Source organism: Chaetura pelagica, unplaced genomic scaffold (genome assembly GCF_000747805.2).
Source record: "Chaetura pelagica isolate M959 unplaced genomic scaffold, ChaPel_1.0 scaffold199, whole genome shotgun sequence".
In the NCBI taxonomy this organism is placed as follows: Eukaryota; Metazoa; Chordata; class Aves; order Apodiformes; family Apodidae; genus Chaetura; species Chaetura pelagica.
Window position 1 is genome coordinate 1665156 of NW_009970714.1, and position 15850 is coordinate 1681005.

The window sequence follows — 15850 nt, forward strand, 5'->3', positions numbered from 1 at the left end:
AATTTAAGAGAGTCTTAAAACAAAAGTCACCTCAAGTTGTGGGGTGTGTTGGTTTCTTTTCTCTCTATATAGATCTGAACACAAAATAGCATTTTAAGCTTGGAATGACACAAAAGCAAGGTTTTATAAAAGCTATTTTACTGCACACACATTTGGCTTTAGTGCTTTCAGCAAACAGTACCCGTGGCTATTTTTTACAAGAAGATTGTTGGCAGCTGGATTTCACTGCTACAGATACTTCACAGTTCGTTTGGTTTAGTAGGGGTTTTTTTTACTAATGATCGAGTGTGGTTGTGAATCAAGCTGATCTAGTTTACGTTTCTGCCCTTTTTCTTTTGTTTGGATCATTTCTCCTTCCAACTGTCACTGCAACTCACCACGCAGGACAGAAATGCAGCTGGCTGCAGAGCAAGCCTGGCACCAACAGGAGCTGGTGGGTTCAGCCCTTAGCAAACCTGGGGTACCCACAGGACCTCACATATATACTGTGTCCAGTTCTGGAGGCCCTGATATCAGAAAGACATGGAGCTCCTGGAGAGGGTCCAGAGAAGGGCCACAAAGATGATCCAAGGGCTGGAGCAGCTCTGCTATGAAGACAGGCTGAGAGAGTTGGGGGTGTTCAGCCAGGAGAAGAGAAGTCTCCACAGAGACCTTAGAGCACCTTCCAGTGCCTGAAGGGGCTACAGGAAAGCTGGGGGAGGCTTTTTACAAGGGTGTGTAGTGAGAGGAAAAGGGGAAATGGATTAAAACTGGAAGAGGGGAAATTTAGTTTAGATATTAGGAAGAAATTCTTTGGGGGGCGACGTGTTGTGAGACACTGGCACAGGTTGCCCAGAGAAGTCATGGAAGCCTCACCCCCAAAAGTGTTCAAGTTCAGGTTGGATGGGGCTCTGAGCAGTATGTTCCCCTGATTTCCTTTTTCTGGTGTTTCTCCCATGGAAATCCTTATTCTTGCCCTTCACACCCCTCCCCAGTTTCATCTCACTTCTTAGTTTTCAAATTTCATCTGTGTTGGACCATAGATGAGATCTGAGGACAAGTGACAATCCCCAGAACTCATCAGCACTGTAAAAATTGATGTCACTGTTGCAACTCAACTGTTGCTTGAAATGGTGACCATTTGCTTTTTGACACAAAAGTGAGAAATTGAAGAAAAACAGTCTAATTGCTCATTTAAGGCAGCCTGTTATTTCCCTTCTGCTTAGCCAGTTAAAACCTCATTTGACAATCTGAGAGTTTAGCTCCCAGTGCTCTTGCTTAAAATATAACAGATGGCCTCTAATAAGTAAATTGAAAAGTGCAAATAAGGTTAAAACAATTTTTCTTTATTGAATATCATTAACTTCAAGGCTGTCCACTTTAAAATGCTAATTAAACCTCTTTTCCTTCTCAGGGTTCTAGTGAAGAAAGATTGCCATGGGGTAAATTCCTCTTGTTGGTAAAGCAAACCAATGGCAAACTGGGCTATTACATGTCCCAAGCTTCAGAAGGAGAGTTGGAAACTTTCCATTTACTTGTCCACTACACACTAGTTCCTTCCCACAAACCAAACACAGTCAAGAAGGAAATTCAAAAGAGGTCAAGTGTGACACCCCGCTCTGCCCACGTGGCAAACAGCAGTTTGTCTGAAGGTCACTGCTACTCCACACAAAATGTTTTCAGCACAGGATTTCTGACACCATGTTGCAGCCCTGCAAAATGTCATGCTGCAGGTACAGAGCTCTTGATTCCTGGCACCACACACAGAGCACAAGAGGTCCTTCAGCACCTTGGCCCCACCTCATTCTTAATTTCCACTTCCAATTTATTCCCAGCCAAGAGGTGCCACTTGGTCTTGTGCCAACATTGTTCTTTGGCTTGAATGGTCCAGATGCATTCTCACTCCCCCTCTAAAGACATGATTCTCACTCATCTGAGAAAGTTAATTTACTTTGTCATTTAAAGATTCAGAGTATACATTACAGAATACAGATCTTTATATAAATTACTTGTCCAGTCTCATCCTAGTTTTCTCACCTAGACAATCCAGCCAAACATCAGCAATCCTTACCCCAAAATACTCAAGCTATGGACAATCCAGTGCTGCCCATCCAGTGACTCAAGATACCTCAACATTTCTGGGCCAAGAGAGAAGGGAGTTTCTTGACATTTACTCTGGCCTTTATAAAAGCACTTGCCCCATGGTGCCTCATCTCTTCTGCTGTGGAAGCCCATGAACAATGAGGGTTGACCACCAACAGGCAGGGGTGGTTATTAAGCAACACTTGTTTAACTGGTCCATTTATAAAGTGTGCCAAAACCACATGCAACACAGATCCAAATGAAAAACCTCTACTCACTGAGCAAACAGCAAAATAAGTCTGTGCTGAAAGGCTTCTGGGAGGGTCTGCCATGCTGCAAACACAGCGAGATGGAATGAAACAAAACACCACAGTCACATCTTCTGAGCCAAGAGTCACTCTGAAGAAAAAAAAAACAACACTTTTACAGCAAGGGTGGGGGGTCTTTCAATGCAGCTTATTTGCTTACTCATTCAGTTGAATTGTCTAACTAAATCACAGATTGGATTAGCTGCATCCAGTATCTTCTCTTCCCTCTGCTCGACCAGTCATTTCTTCTGAGGGACAACAATGGCAGGGACCAGAATAATTAGGCAGAGAAATGGAAATAGGGAAAACGTATTGTTGCCTTTCATCAACATCCTTCTTGATCAAAAGGGTATTTCTGCTACATGAAACTGTCCTCAAGTAGGGCAGGAGTCTAGCAAAGAAATGACACCAGGAGTGAGAGGAATGTCCCATCCTAACCTAACAAGCTGTGGCAGCAGCTCCCTGGAGGAACAAGATGTTATATCAAAGTTATGTGACAAACCTTTGCTTCTTACTTTTTCTCTGTAATGTTTTGTTTTCAGATAAAAGTCCTCAGCTAAGAAGCAGCTCTATTTCTGCTCTGTTTCTCTAAGTCCTTCTCTTATACAACATGGCTATTTTTCAAGGAGAATTCCATCTTCCAATAAACTGGTATTTATCAGACCTGGAGCAGAGTTGAGGTTTCAGGAGAGTAGTGCATACCTGTCAGTCAGAGAGTAAATATTGTCTCCAAACAGCAAGTTGAACAGACCTTTGTTTTCCTGTGCAATGCTTGTCTAAGTCTTAAGGGAGCTGTCTCACTGAATGGGAGTTCTGAGCTTGCAGGCACAAATGCCTGAAAGGGTCCAGCTTGAAGGCATAAACAGAACCAAGGGCAGGCAACAAAAGGACAAAACCCAAGAATGTAAATAACAAAGCTCCCAACCTATGTCTGCTAGATATCTCCACACAGATGTATGAAGAGGACTGTCTGAAGGGAGCTGGGGAGGTCAATCTCATGGATTTGACAGTAAAAACAGAACAGTCCTGGAATAAGAAATCCTTCTAGTTGTACTGGTAACTAGGGACAAGTCTTGTCTACAAAGCTGAGAGCAGCTTTCAGTCAAGTCTTCAGGAGTTTTAGCACAGGAAGAAAAATTGGATTTTTCTGTCTTCCACACAAATGCCTTTCTACTCAGCAGGGACAAATGGCTGACTCAGGAGATGAATCACCTGATGTGCTGTAGACATCTGCCATAAGACAAGATGAACAACAGGCAGAAGCTCTTCTCCCTTGTGGTCTTCTCCTTTGATTATAAAAGGAGCTCATATGAGAGGAGACACAGATGTCTACACGGGTCAGATGTATCCCACACCTGAGTGACCAAAGATTTGTGTTAGGTTGATAAGTTGCTAGAAGAGAAATGACAAGCAGATGGATGCATCACAGACGATGAAGGCACAACATACCAAAATAAAGCAGAGCTAATCACAGCATCTTAACAAAGAACATATCACAAATACCTGTCATCTAAAGATCCTAGAGCAAAAAACATTGTATGCAATTCATAATATCCCCAGTTGTTCTAATGGGCAGGCTGATACATCAATGGATGAGGCAACGTTAGTGAAAGACAGAAATCTGAGACCATGGCAGTATCCGTAAGCAGTGAGAGCTGCTCCTTCACCCTTATCCCTCAGGGCATGCACTTCAAGAACACTGAATGTAATCACTGAGTTCCCACAATGGCCTAGACATTCCCGTAAGTCTGGGATCACTACAGAAGCATCATTCTGTCTGTCAAGGCCATTTTTAAGAAGCAACAGATGAGCTAAAGAACAAGTAGAGCAAAATGAGTCCTGGGGATGAATCTCAGCAACACACAAGCTCACTTGAGAAGTTCTTAGCATCTTGCAGAAGTGGAAACAGTTAAAAGGGAAACCATGGGCTGCAGGAATGGAAAAAAGAGTCCTAGGGAAAAAACCAACAACCACAAAAACACAAACCAAAAAAACACAAACCAAACCAAACAAACAAACAGAAACCCTCAAAAAAAATCCACCAAACTAATCTAAAAATCTTACATTCCATTAACACAAGCTTTGATGACTGAAAGATAAACCACTTGCATTGGCCAACCAAAGAGGCTTTACCTGGGCTGTAATCGAAGCACAGAAGGTGAGCAGGGGCTGTAACTACTCTGAATATTCCAGTCAATGATGTCACACACTTCAGTGACATGCTCAGAAAAAAGCAGGTTACCAAAAAAATTCATCCCAAGTTCTTTTGCCTTGCACATCACATTGTGATTTTGACCTGCACAAAATGAGTGCAAAGTAATAACAAGTTAAGGTCCTTTGGTGCAGATATGATTTTGTACCCAATTTGAGTAAGAGACCTTACTAAAATTTCAAGCCACGTGGAATCAGGACTACAGTCAGTCACCTTGAGAGAAGCTGCTTAAGAAAACACTCCTTATGGGATAGTGATCTCCTGGTATGTGAGTGAATGTCCACACACCAGCTAATCTTCCTTAGTCACATTTTTGTTTGCTAATCTCAACCTAATTTTAAGTGAGAGTTGACCTCACCAAAATCAAAACCCTGCTGGGGAGAAGAAAAATCAAAATTAGCATTTTTTTGCTAGGAAAGACTTGGCCCCATATTTGTGACAAGCACCAAGAGAATATAGTTTATTCTCTAAAATGTTACTCTTTTCTTCCACTACGCCCTAACCTGCATGCAGTAGTCTTGGGAATAAGGTAATAGAAATAGGGATAAAATCAATTATTTGTTGAAAGTTCTGATTTGGCTTTTTGTGGCTTTAGATACACATCCTTCATGGCGTGGCTCTGTGATCTACATTGGTAGCCACGACTGCAAAGGAAACAAAAGCTGAAAACAAAAAGGTCCCTCTGGGATCACACAGTATTCAGCTCAGTTACTTACTAAAGCATTGACAGAGCACAGACTTTTTTCAGTATGTTACTTATTCAATCAGAGCTCCAACTCTCTCAGACTGATCCCTTAAGAAAAAGCAAACATCTTTTCCTGTTTGTTTCCAGCTACATCACAAAAGACTTTAAAGACTTCAGGCTCCAAAGAAAAGTGTTTGTCTTTGGGTCATGGTACACCAAGAGTTTGTGGGTGAAACCAGTGCAGCTCGGATTGACTGGTGAGGGCAGAGGGCCATCAAGCTAAGGAAGCTGCTTGGATTTTTCCATGAAACTTCATGACCTACCTCCAACCTAGAGCAGCACTGCTTGTGCAGGACAGGAGCAGCAGGTCAGAGAGCGCTGAACAACCTCCTTGCAGTTGTCAAGGGTTTTTTTTTCTTTCAGGAGATGAGATCAATTTTCTAGCAGATTAATCTAGACTGGGAATAGCTCAGTAGGCCTTTAAACACAGAAGCTAACCTTTTGTCTTGACAAGATGGGGGTGACATGTTGCTCACCTTAAAGAACAGTAAGGTCACTTATGGGGAAGGGAATCAATTTCCATCAAATATGTTGAGGCAGAAGACATCAGCTTACCTTTAGATTTCTGTCAGCAAAGATGTCAAGTCAGTAACCTCTCTGCTGCAGACAACCAGGATAACCTAAGGTAGACAAGCTGGCAAAAAAACCCACATGATTGTGGAAACCAAAGGGCACCAGATCCTTCCATCACTGCACCTTTGACAGCAAGAAGCCTGTGGTTCCTTAGCAAGCTAATGTGTGTTCTTGGGAAGACAAGAAGAAAAGAGTGGTGAAAGTCTTGCAGCAGCATTTCTTCAAAGGACCCTTCTACTGGGAGATTTATTGAGTCTTATTCTATCTGACACCAGTCACTGAACATGTGCAACTTGGGTGAGCTAGGAAAAAAAAAAAAGCAGCTTGTCTATAAATTCTTCCACTCCAGACACGATTCCTCAGAGGCCAGCCCTAATAAACCCATCACCACAGCAGCACTATAACTCAGTGGTGCTCAGCTCCTGGCCCTTCGGAGCTTTGTATCCCAGTCTTTTCTCAGAGACTCCTGCAGCAAGCACACAGTGCATGACCCACCCTGAGGAAACTGTTTTAATGCTAACATGGGACACACCAGAGAGCCCCAGCCCTACCCAATGGAGAGATTGTTTTCTTCTCCCTGCCCAGAGCTCAGGCCCAGAAAGTCATTAAACCATCTAAACCATCCTACTAGCATCACAGAACACTTCGTTAGGAGCCAACACATTATTTAGAAATGTTCTAACATATACTTTGAGCTGGGAAACATAAGCTTTAACCTTCTTCAGCTGAGTAAGAAATGGACCCTGAATCTCTCATTTCACAGGCAAATTAAGCCACAAAGCTAGAAGAGACATCAGTCTTCTCACTCTGATAACCCAAATGAGGTACTCAAGAAATTGTCACCAAAGCTGCACAATCTTAAAGCACCTCTCTGAATACCCTCCCTGTGTGGCTGACCTTGATGTCAAACTAGTAACCAGGCAGAAGACTGATGATGGCAACACTGCTTAAACTAGTAGGCACCGTTTACCTTGCATCAATGAATTCTTCTGTACCTCTCCACAGCCTTACTCAATGACAAAGCAACTGCTGACAGTGGAGGCCTGGGAGAAGCATTATACACTTGAGCACTGTACCTTGGGACCCAGAATAATAAGCACATAAAAGAGATGGATGTGTATTTGTAATGCTACCTTTTAAAGCAGATGCTTAAAAGAAGCCTGCTTTAGAAACTCAGAAATTGAATTCTTGACCTTCCTGAGTAATCAGGCTAATATCAAGAGAAGTTACAATTACTCAGCTGTAAACAAAAAAAAAAAAAAAAAAAGGCACTGTTGATACTTGCAAATGAAGGGCCTAGATACAAAAGGGAGAGCAAAGGAGGAATGTGCCCATTCCCCTGCCACTCTGGAGGGGAGTCATGACAAAGGGCACCCACTCTCATCAGAGATGCAGCAGGGACAGGCAGAGTGCTCCTGGGCCACTGTAATTTGAAGAAAATTAATTTGGGTCACCTACCTCCAGCAGGGCCATAATCCAGCTCCCAAATAGTCAGTAAAGAGATCCTCTACTCCCTGCAGTTCCCTGACTTACCCCCTAGGCACATTACAGCTTCTACAAGAAGGGAAGAAAGGCTTCAGTCACTTCCATTAAACAAGTCTGCTTTATTCCCAAAGAAACCTTATCCTAAGGGAAAGATACTGGCACTGCAGAATAGGGCAGTAAAGTGTTCCCACATGCACAGGGTCATTTAGGATGTTCATTCAAATTCTGTAACTTAAAGATCTCCTGGCTTTTATTTTCTCTGAGTTTTTCTCAACCAGAGTCTACTATATCTGGACTAAAACACTTGAAGTGGAAGAACAGCAAGCAACAGAGCAAGGCCAGTTCTGCTCAGGATCTCCAACACAGAACTGGGAGATTGGTGGTTTAAAAAACAAGTGACCTTCATGTCTTGTTGGGAGCTGAACCTTACTTCTGCAGTCAAACTCAACATGACACAACCAATTTCATTGCTGTGACACCTGAAGGAGCAAAGGAAAACAGCATCACCCCCAAACAGTGTGCAGATAAACTGACTCTGCCTTCTGAAACACAAAGGGAACACTTAAAACTTCCCACATTTGTTCCCTTTATTTTCTTTTTTACAAAACTAACATCAAGAAAACATTGTGCAATGGCCTCTGTATCAGATGAGGCCTCTGTGCTTTCCACAATCTATAAAATCCAACCACATCATGTTTTATCACACAACAGACTTCCCATAGTGTCACGTACCAAGAATTCCCCTTCTCTGAGGATCCCAGGGAGTCTTTAAAGCATTTAATCAGCCTTCACACCACAAATCTCCAGGTATTAAAGAAAGATGGGATTAAGTCAGTGCTTAGGCTTTCTCTTGATGTTCTGTAGGCAAAGATATAAGCATTGACAAGTTACAGACAGACAGAAAGATAGTTTCAAAAGATTTAAGCAGGAAAAGCTGCAGAATTAAGATACTGTGCTAGATAGGTATGAAGAGAGGCCAGCATGCTAAACACAGGGAATCCCAGCTAGTAGAGATAGGTAAAGTGATTCCTATATACAATGGACTTGACTTTGTCACCCAGCTATTCCAAAGCAGCAAGTTAGAGCACAGGAAGCTCCACCTCAACAGGAGGAAGAACTTCTTTACTATAAGTGTTACAGGGTAATAGGCTAGCTGAGAGGTTGTGGAGTCTCCTTTGGAGACTTTCAAGACCCATGTGGATGCATTTCTGAGTGCCCTGCCCGAGATTCTGTGGTGGTCCTGTTCTGGCAGAGGGGTTGGACTAAATGATTTCCAGAGGTCCCTTCCAAACCCCTAACATTCTGTGATGCTGTGATCTGAAAATTACCCTGAAGTCACAAACAGACAGAGCAACATGATGCTTTTTTTAATCAGGTTTTAAATCACAATGTAATTTTTTTCCACCAACACACTCAAACACAGACATTTAAAAATAATTTGTCTACAAAGAGGAAGAAAATGATTTAAACAACTCCAGTAAATTCTGAGCAAATATTTTCTGATCTTCTCCTTGGGAGTCCATTCTTCAGACAACTTATAAATTTTGTTTGCTTCTATTTCACAAGACAAGAGAAGGCTGGGTTGCAGATAACTTTCTGTTCAAGCTCAGCATATCTTTTCAGAAGTGGAGGATACACCTAAAAATGAAAAAGAAATAAATATGTCTAGGTAGAAAAAATTGATTTTTAAATCCCACTGCAGTTCAAAACCAACTTCAGACATGAAGAACACAGGAGCTTCATAGGTACCTGAAGGTTTGTGGTTCTTTCCTCCAATTTGCTCAAGAAAATGCTGCAGTCTCCCTTCTTCAAATGTCAGTCCTTTTTACCATCTCCTTTGCAGCTTAATTTTATGACATGCACAGATTGTTCTTATTGTGGCTGTGTTCTTGCTATAAGCAGAAGTTGTTACTTCCAGAGGAAGCAGCTCTGCTAAAGTCACCTCTCCCTGTCTGACATGTCCCCTCAGTAATAGCTGTCCTAACCACCCAGGCAGAACTCCTGTCCTTGCCTCCCTCTGCTACCTCAGGATGGATCACTGCCTCTGTCCCCTCCTCCTCTGCCCTGCTAATAAGTGCCACCCCCTAGCATAGTCAGACACCACTGTCAGAAAGGTCCTCCTTGGCCAATATGCCAATCAGGGCATTCTAAAATACACTTCACACTCCCTCTCCTGCCCCTCTCATACTCCCATATCTATTTGAGCTTCTTTTCTCCTCCACATCTTCCACAGCCATGACTTTTCCCATCTCAGAGCTACTTCACAGCCATGCTCCTCACTCCCCAGACCCAGGGACACAAATGGAGACACAAACTCTTTCCACAACTACACTGAGTATCCGAGTAGCTTTCTGTATATCCCTAGCTAGAATTTTCCAGTAGTTTTTAGATTCAGAATTGTTACAACATTAAGAAGAAGAATACAAACCCAAAGGTATTCAAAACCCCAGATTCAAAGGCCCCCTGTGCTTTTGGATATGAGCAAGATCAGTGTTGCAATTTGTTTGGTTCTTTACCCTTGGGATTTTTTTTCTCCTCTGCTTCAAATTCATCACACAACATATCACAGAAGATGAGCAGCTTGTATGTGACCAGGTTACCTAGCAGAAACTCTGAATAGGGCCTAGCCCTACAGCTGGCTCCAACCCAAAACTGTACTTCATCTAGATCTTGGAGATAGACCTTCTTATCTCCTCTTTCTTGTTTTAATTGTCCATGTAATAAAATCATTAGTTTGACAAGCCATTCCAGGACAGCTTCACCCATTTGCTGTCTCAGGCACAAAGAAGGGACTGCCAGGAGCCAGTATGGGGCCTGGTGCAGGCTCGAGCAGTCCTTAGGAGGATGCCACAAGGTCATATCCCTGCTGCAATGAATCCTAAGGGCCGCCAGTCTAGTCTCCAAACCCTGTGCACTGATGTTATTCATAATCAGAGCAGTCTCGCTCCTGGCTCCAGGTTCAGAGAGGTTATAGAGCCATAATGAATCATACCCAGTAAACTGAATTACTGCTCCCATCAATAAGTGAGATCCAGCATTTAAATGCATTTTATCCTTTTCCAGATACAAGCCACAGCCAACAACTACATATACACAAGAAATTCAAGAGAAGACACTTCAAGTGTAAACTACGAGGTCGTAGGAAGAGACAGGGTTGCTCTTGTGCAGTTTTATGTACAGCCCTGCAGCAGCCTCAGTGTCTGAAACAGTCAGACTTTCTCAGATGAAAGAGAAACAAATCACAGTTTTCTCAACTAGGAAATCAAAAAAATAGCCCTTTTGTTCCTGTGTTTCAGTTGATGGCAAAATATCTTCCTGAATAACAGTTTTACTCTGAACAGTGAAACCTGGATTTATCTCTTCCTTCCCACTTCAACCTTCCACTATGACAGGTGAGAGCAACTTAATGGACAAATTCTGAAGAAACAGCCTGTTTTGGCCACCTCCTCCCTTACCAACCAGATGTTAACGGACTTAAAGTACATTTCTTCAACAGATTAAGTATATCAAGGGGAAGAAGAGAAGGAACAGCAAATGGAAAGATTCACTGTTCACTACCCAGGGTCTCATTGGGACAATTTTTTAAACCCATCTCACAGTGAGTCTTGCTATGTCTCAAACTTACACTCATTAGAACAGAGAAATCTACACACTCCTACCTCTGCAACACTCATCCAGTGACTGTGGGCAAGTCATTTATTGTGTTCTTGCCCCAAATCCTCTTCTCCACAGGACAGAGATACTGAGATCCATGGAGATTTACAGGGTTATGAAATTCACCACTATTATGAAACACCACATGACTCAGCATGGTATTTTTAACTAACTACATGAGGGCCTTGGGAGTTCAGTGAAGTACATATATATATTCTTTTCATGTTCCCAAAGAATATTATTGCTCTATTTCTGCTAAATATGCACATCAGGGTAAACAAAATATTCAGCAGGCAACTGTGGCTATACTGTGAGTATCAGCATGTCAAACAAACCAGCTCCTTTATTCACTGAAGCATCTATAATCAAGCCTCACTCTTTCTTACTTTGCTGTTCTGTGTATTTGACAAACCCGAGGCACTTCTCAACAAATATGCAGCACAACAGAGCTGCACTGGCAAGTGAGCTCAGCCACTGAGAAAGCAGGCTTCAGATCACTTATGCAGCAGTATTTTTACAAAATACACAACAGCACATTTAGTAGAAGGCCGGGAAGTATTATTGTTAATACATCACTCTAAATTAAAATATGTCAAAAGAAACGAACAACCACATTGACTGATACAGTTTCTTTTCCTGTTTATTTGACTTAAGCACTTAGCTTGCTGATTGAGAAAATTCAGGCATTTGCAATAAGCTTCCCAGCCATTAGTGTAAATTAATGGTGCGTTATGGACCATGTGAAAAAAAAAATGCAAACAAAAAATTGAGAATATTTTCTGTACTCTGTTCCTGTGCATTCGGGGTAAGAAGCAGCACAGTTCACAGGGCTAAGCCCATCTTAAATTCCTCTTCCTCATGGAATTTGGCTGTAATACCACCAGTACCTCATGGCTGGTAAGAGCAGCAGTACTGCAAGCTTTTCACAAGCAGTATTTTAGATACCAGCTTGACACCAGCTGAAGCCTGAGGCCAAAGCAGTGCAGCTCCCATGAAGTAAGGAGAAGAAAAGCCAAGCTGCCCTGACTGAGCACATGGCCTGAGCACACACACAGTTGTGTCTGTGAAAGATGCTTCTCCATGTCTGCTGTGACTGAACTGCCTCCACAGAACCTTGGGCAACTCCTTGTAAATTATTCCAGGAGTCTTTGTCCTGAGGCAATTATATAGATTTATTTTTATAATTGAGGTCCAAAGGGAATAAAGAACTCTCAATGATGCATAAAAACTCAAGAACATAAATTCTCTCTCTGTCATAGTCTCAAACCTAATATATCAGACCATGATATCTAACAAAAGTAATTACATGTATCACAACATGAACCTTTTTATTGTCCATAATTTAATTACTGTCCTTGCTATATTACAGTCTTCTATCCTGCTTATCTCTGTAGCTTACTCCACAACATGAGCAACACTCTGATGGCTTCATTTAACAAACCCTAAACTTCTCTCCTGGGACAATTTGGCCACACTCCAAAAGACCCACAAATAACTAAGAAAACGATAAATATTGCATTATAACAGAGAATAACTTAAGTTGCTCTCCCTGGAAAATGTATTCAAATACATGTTACCTTGCCCTCTAGTCCAAACCAGATATGTCATCCTCATACTGTATCTCACCATAGTCCCAGCCTATGAAATCATCAGGACTTTTACTGTCCCTTTGTACAATGTCTAGGACAATGGGACATTGTTCCTTCCGCTCTCTAAAACCAAAAACAGCTACAAATTAATACTAAAAGTAACAATCATCATGGATACTTCTGTCTATGCTATGTAAACCAGTGTTTGGAGCAATTCAAAATTTACGAATTACAAAGATGACACTGAGGATTCTTTAATATTTATCTACCTGAGTACATTTAATCTGCTCTGAATAGAATATAATTAATCAGTCCTGCACAAAGTATTGCTACTTTTGATAGCTTTCCTTTAAAAAAAAAAAAACAACAAAAAAAAAACCCCACCTCAAATTACTTGAAGATATTTGCTTAAGAAATCAAAATATACAGATGCTTTATTTTTAAACCATGATCAGTTGATCATCTTTCTCAAAATAGAAAGGATACACTTAAAGCAGAAATAATATGACAGTATCCAGAAATACTTCAGAGACTCCTCCAAGGAACCACACTCCAACAGTTACTTTATTTTGGACATTTATTCTGTAAGCCTATCTGAATCAGTTTAATAAGTTAGAAAACTATTGGCTACACAATCACCTTAATCAAACTTTCATCAATATGTAGTATCATATTTTTCTGGTTGCATTATTATTATCTACTTTGCACTAAATTACCAACGTAAACCAATCCTAGAAAACAACCTTCCCCCTCCAAAATCTAACTCAACAAAAATACCATTATTTTAAATCAATAAACAGGTCATTATAACCTTCCTGGGTCATAGGGACACTTCTGTTAACCCATCTACTTACAAGGCAATTCACCAAAGTCAGGACAACCTATTAGGTCTACATTTTCACTTCTTGAATTTTTGCAGGATTAATACATCTCAGTAGAGTCAATAATGCCATAAAAAATTCCACACCCAGTGGTAGTGAACTGCACTGTGCCTTCTCCCTACCAAACCCTATCCAACACTATTGCACTAAATCTGACACTTTGTCATAGGCACACGCCCTGTATAAACACAAGTGATCAATTCCAGATAATCATGTTCCCTCTCATGCTTTTTGCTTAATTAACCAACTAGCCAGCCAGCTGTTTTAATAGATTACTAAAACAGAGCTGAATTCCAATGCTGGAACAACAGATTTGTTCTGTCTCTTAATATATATGTATTGTTCTAGAATCTCCTGGTTATTTCTGTTGTGCTTAGTGGTTCTGATTAATCTTTTTCACTAGAGGAGTGAGGAGGCTCCATAGAGGTGAGGTGACTCTCTAATTTTTGCCGTTTTGAAAACAGGAGAGAAGAATTCATCAGGTTAACTGACAGATGACTGACCAGCTAGCCTGGTTAATAAGTGACCAAAGACTAGAACCACAATGGTTACCACTAGAATGCCTTATGACCCGTTTGGGTACTGACAGAGTTAGAAACAAGTTCAAGTTGGGTGAGCCCCCATGCCCTGCAATGAAATCAGGTTCAACTAAGAGACAGGGTTGTAGCCACAAAGAGGGATTTATCCTCCTTGAAATGGTCTCTTCCAGGCAGGATGGTCTACTACAGGATAAAGTCACTTTTGTGCCAGACAATTTGGAACTCATGGGACCTCAGTTTCCATTAACTACTAACTCATCACCCATCACAAGCTCTATGTCTCCCATCTGGTGACCTTACTTTGTTCTACCTGCCCATCAGCTTAATTGAACCTGAAAAGCTGTTTTCTGTGCCTTGCTTTTTCTTTTCAAAATCACATTCATTATCACAAATGATCCTTCACGAACAAAAAACTCCCTTTCTTTTTTTTTTTCATTTTTGGTTCCTGGAAAGCCTTACTGTGTGCATAAGCCTTGGCAATGAAGCTACATCAAACTATTGTTTGACCTCTGTCTGAAGGAGGTTTTCCTCCCTCCAGTGATCTAACACATGTTGCCTCCAACCTATACCAGGAAGAAATGATGAAATCAGAGCAGATTGCTGTGTTATGACCTGTTTTTTCTCCACCCTGCCAAGATGTAGCTGTAGCCATCCAAAAAATGCAGGGAAGTGGTCCGGGGAATTTCACATTGGTTAGCCAGACTCTTCCAGAAGAGCTCCTCAGTAAGACAGAACTTAACCTCGGGATGACTTTGAGGTTTATAAAAAGAACCGTCATTTAAGTGAAAGCCTCTAACCTCAACAGAATGAAATTGGAAGGACAGGGAGATGCAGCTCTGTAAAAAACAGAATCAAACTGGCTCATCACATTATGAATTTTTCCTGCATTGTTCTTGCTAACACACTATTACTGACAGGCCCTCTGGCTTCCTGCAGTTTCACAGCCATGAAACTACTCAGGGAATCCACCATCAACTGCAAAATTATAAGATGGGATGAAAAAAAAAATAAAAATGGTGTGGAATACCTAACTGCAAGAAGCTGCTTTTAATGGAATGAAGCTGGCAAGCTAAGCTATGCACAGTAACGGTTTCCTTCATGTGCTGCTTGGCCACTACCTGCTCTATCATTCAGTCCTATCTACTGGGGCAATAATTCACCAGTGTACATCATTTAAAACCAATAAAAAGATGGCTATGAGAGCCAGGTCTAACCAAGTGGAAAAGGAGAAGAAAAGTATTGAGAGGGAGATAATTAACTCTTTTAGCTTCCAGGCCATTTTATGCAGACGGTAAAACAGAAAGAGGTAGAGGAATTCCCCACTGATCTTTCCAGTTAGGGTAGCTTGGCCCCTGCATGGGTATAAGGTGCTTGAGTTTTACAGCTGTATTCCCTGCTCTTGAGTTTCACAGCTGTATTCCCTGCTCTAGAGTTTCACAGCTGAAGCAGCACCAGGGGGTCAAAAGCAGGTGTCTGAGCCATCCACCTCCACACAAGCCAGCCTGGCAGCTTTTCAGCAGACAGCCTTTTGGGGGGGAACAGGGCACCAATGTGAGGTTGAATCAGACACTGGGGATCTGCTTCTGAAGCCTATTCCCTGCAGAAGGCTCCAGCTGTAACACACGTGACACAGGCCACTGCTGTTAATTATTTTATCTTTTAAAATGAGGGGGGAAGGTTGAGTAAATGAGATCAGATCAATCAAGTTTAAATTATTCAATGTCTTAATATTTCTGAAGGGGACTTCTATTTGATTACTGAGCTCCTCCATCTCAGTTAATAATTAAATAATACGCTGGCAGG

General features: G+C 41.5%; 1 protein-coding gene across 1 annotated transcript in view; it reads right to left on the bottom strand.

Moving 5' to 3' along the window:
* Positions 1-8740: 8740 nt before the first annotated feature.
* The window catches only part of XYLB (xylulokinase homolog (H. influenzae)), an 82797-nt gene continuing 75687 nt past the window's right edge, over positions 8741-15850 (bottom strand). The window contains exon 19 of the mRNA XM_010006016.1: positions 8741-9022. Coding sequence (XP_010004318.1) covers positions 8939-9022 — 84 coding nt within the window. The 3' untranslated portion in view covers positions 8741-8938. The remainder of the gene's footprint in view (positions 9023-15850) is intronic.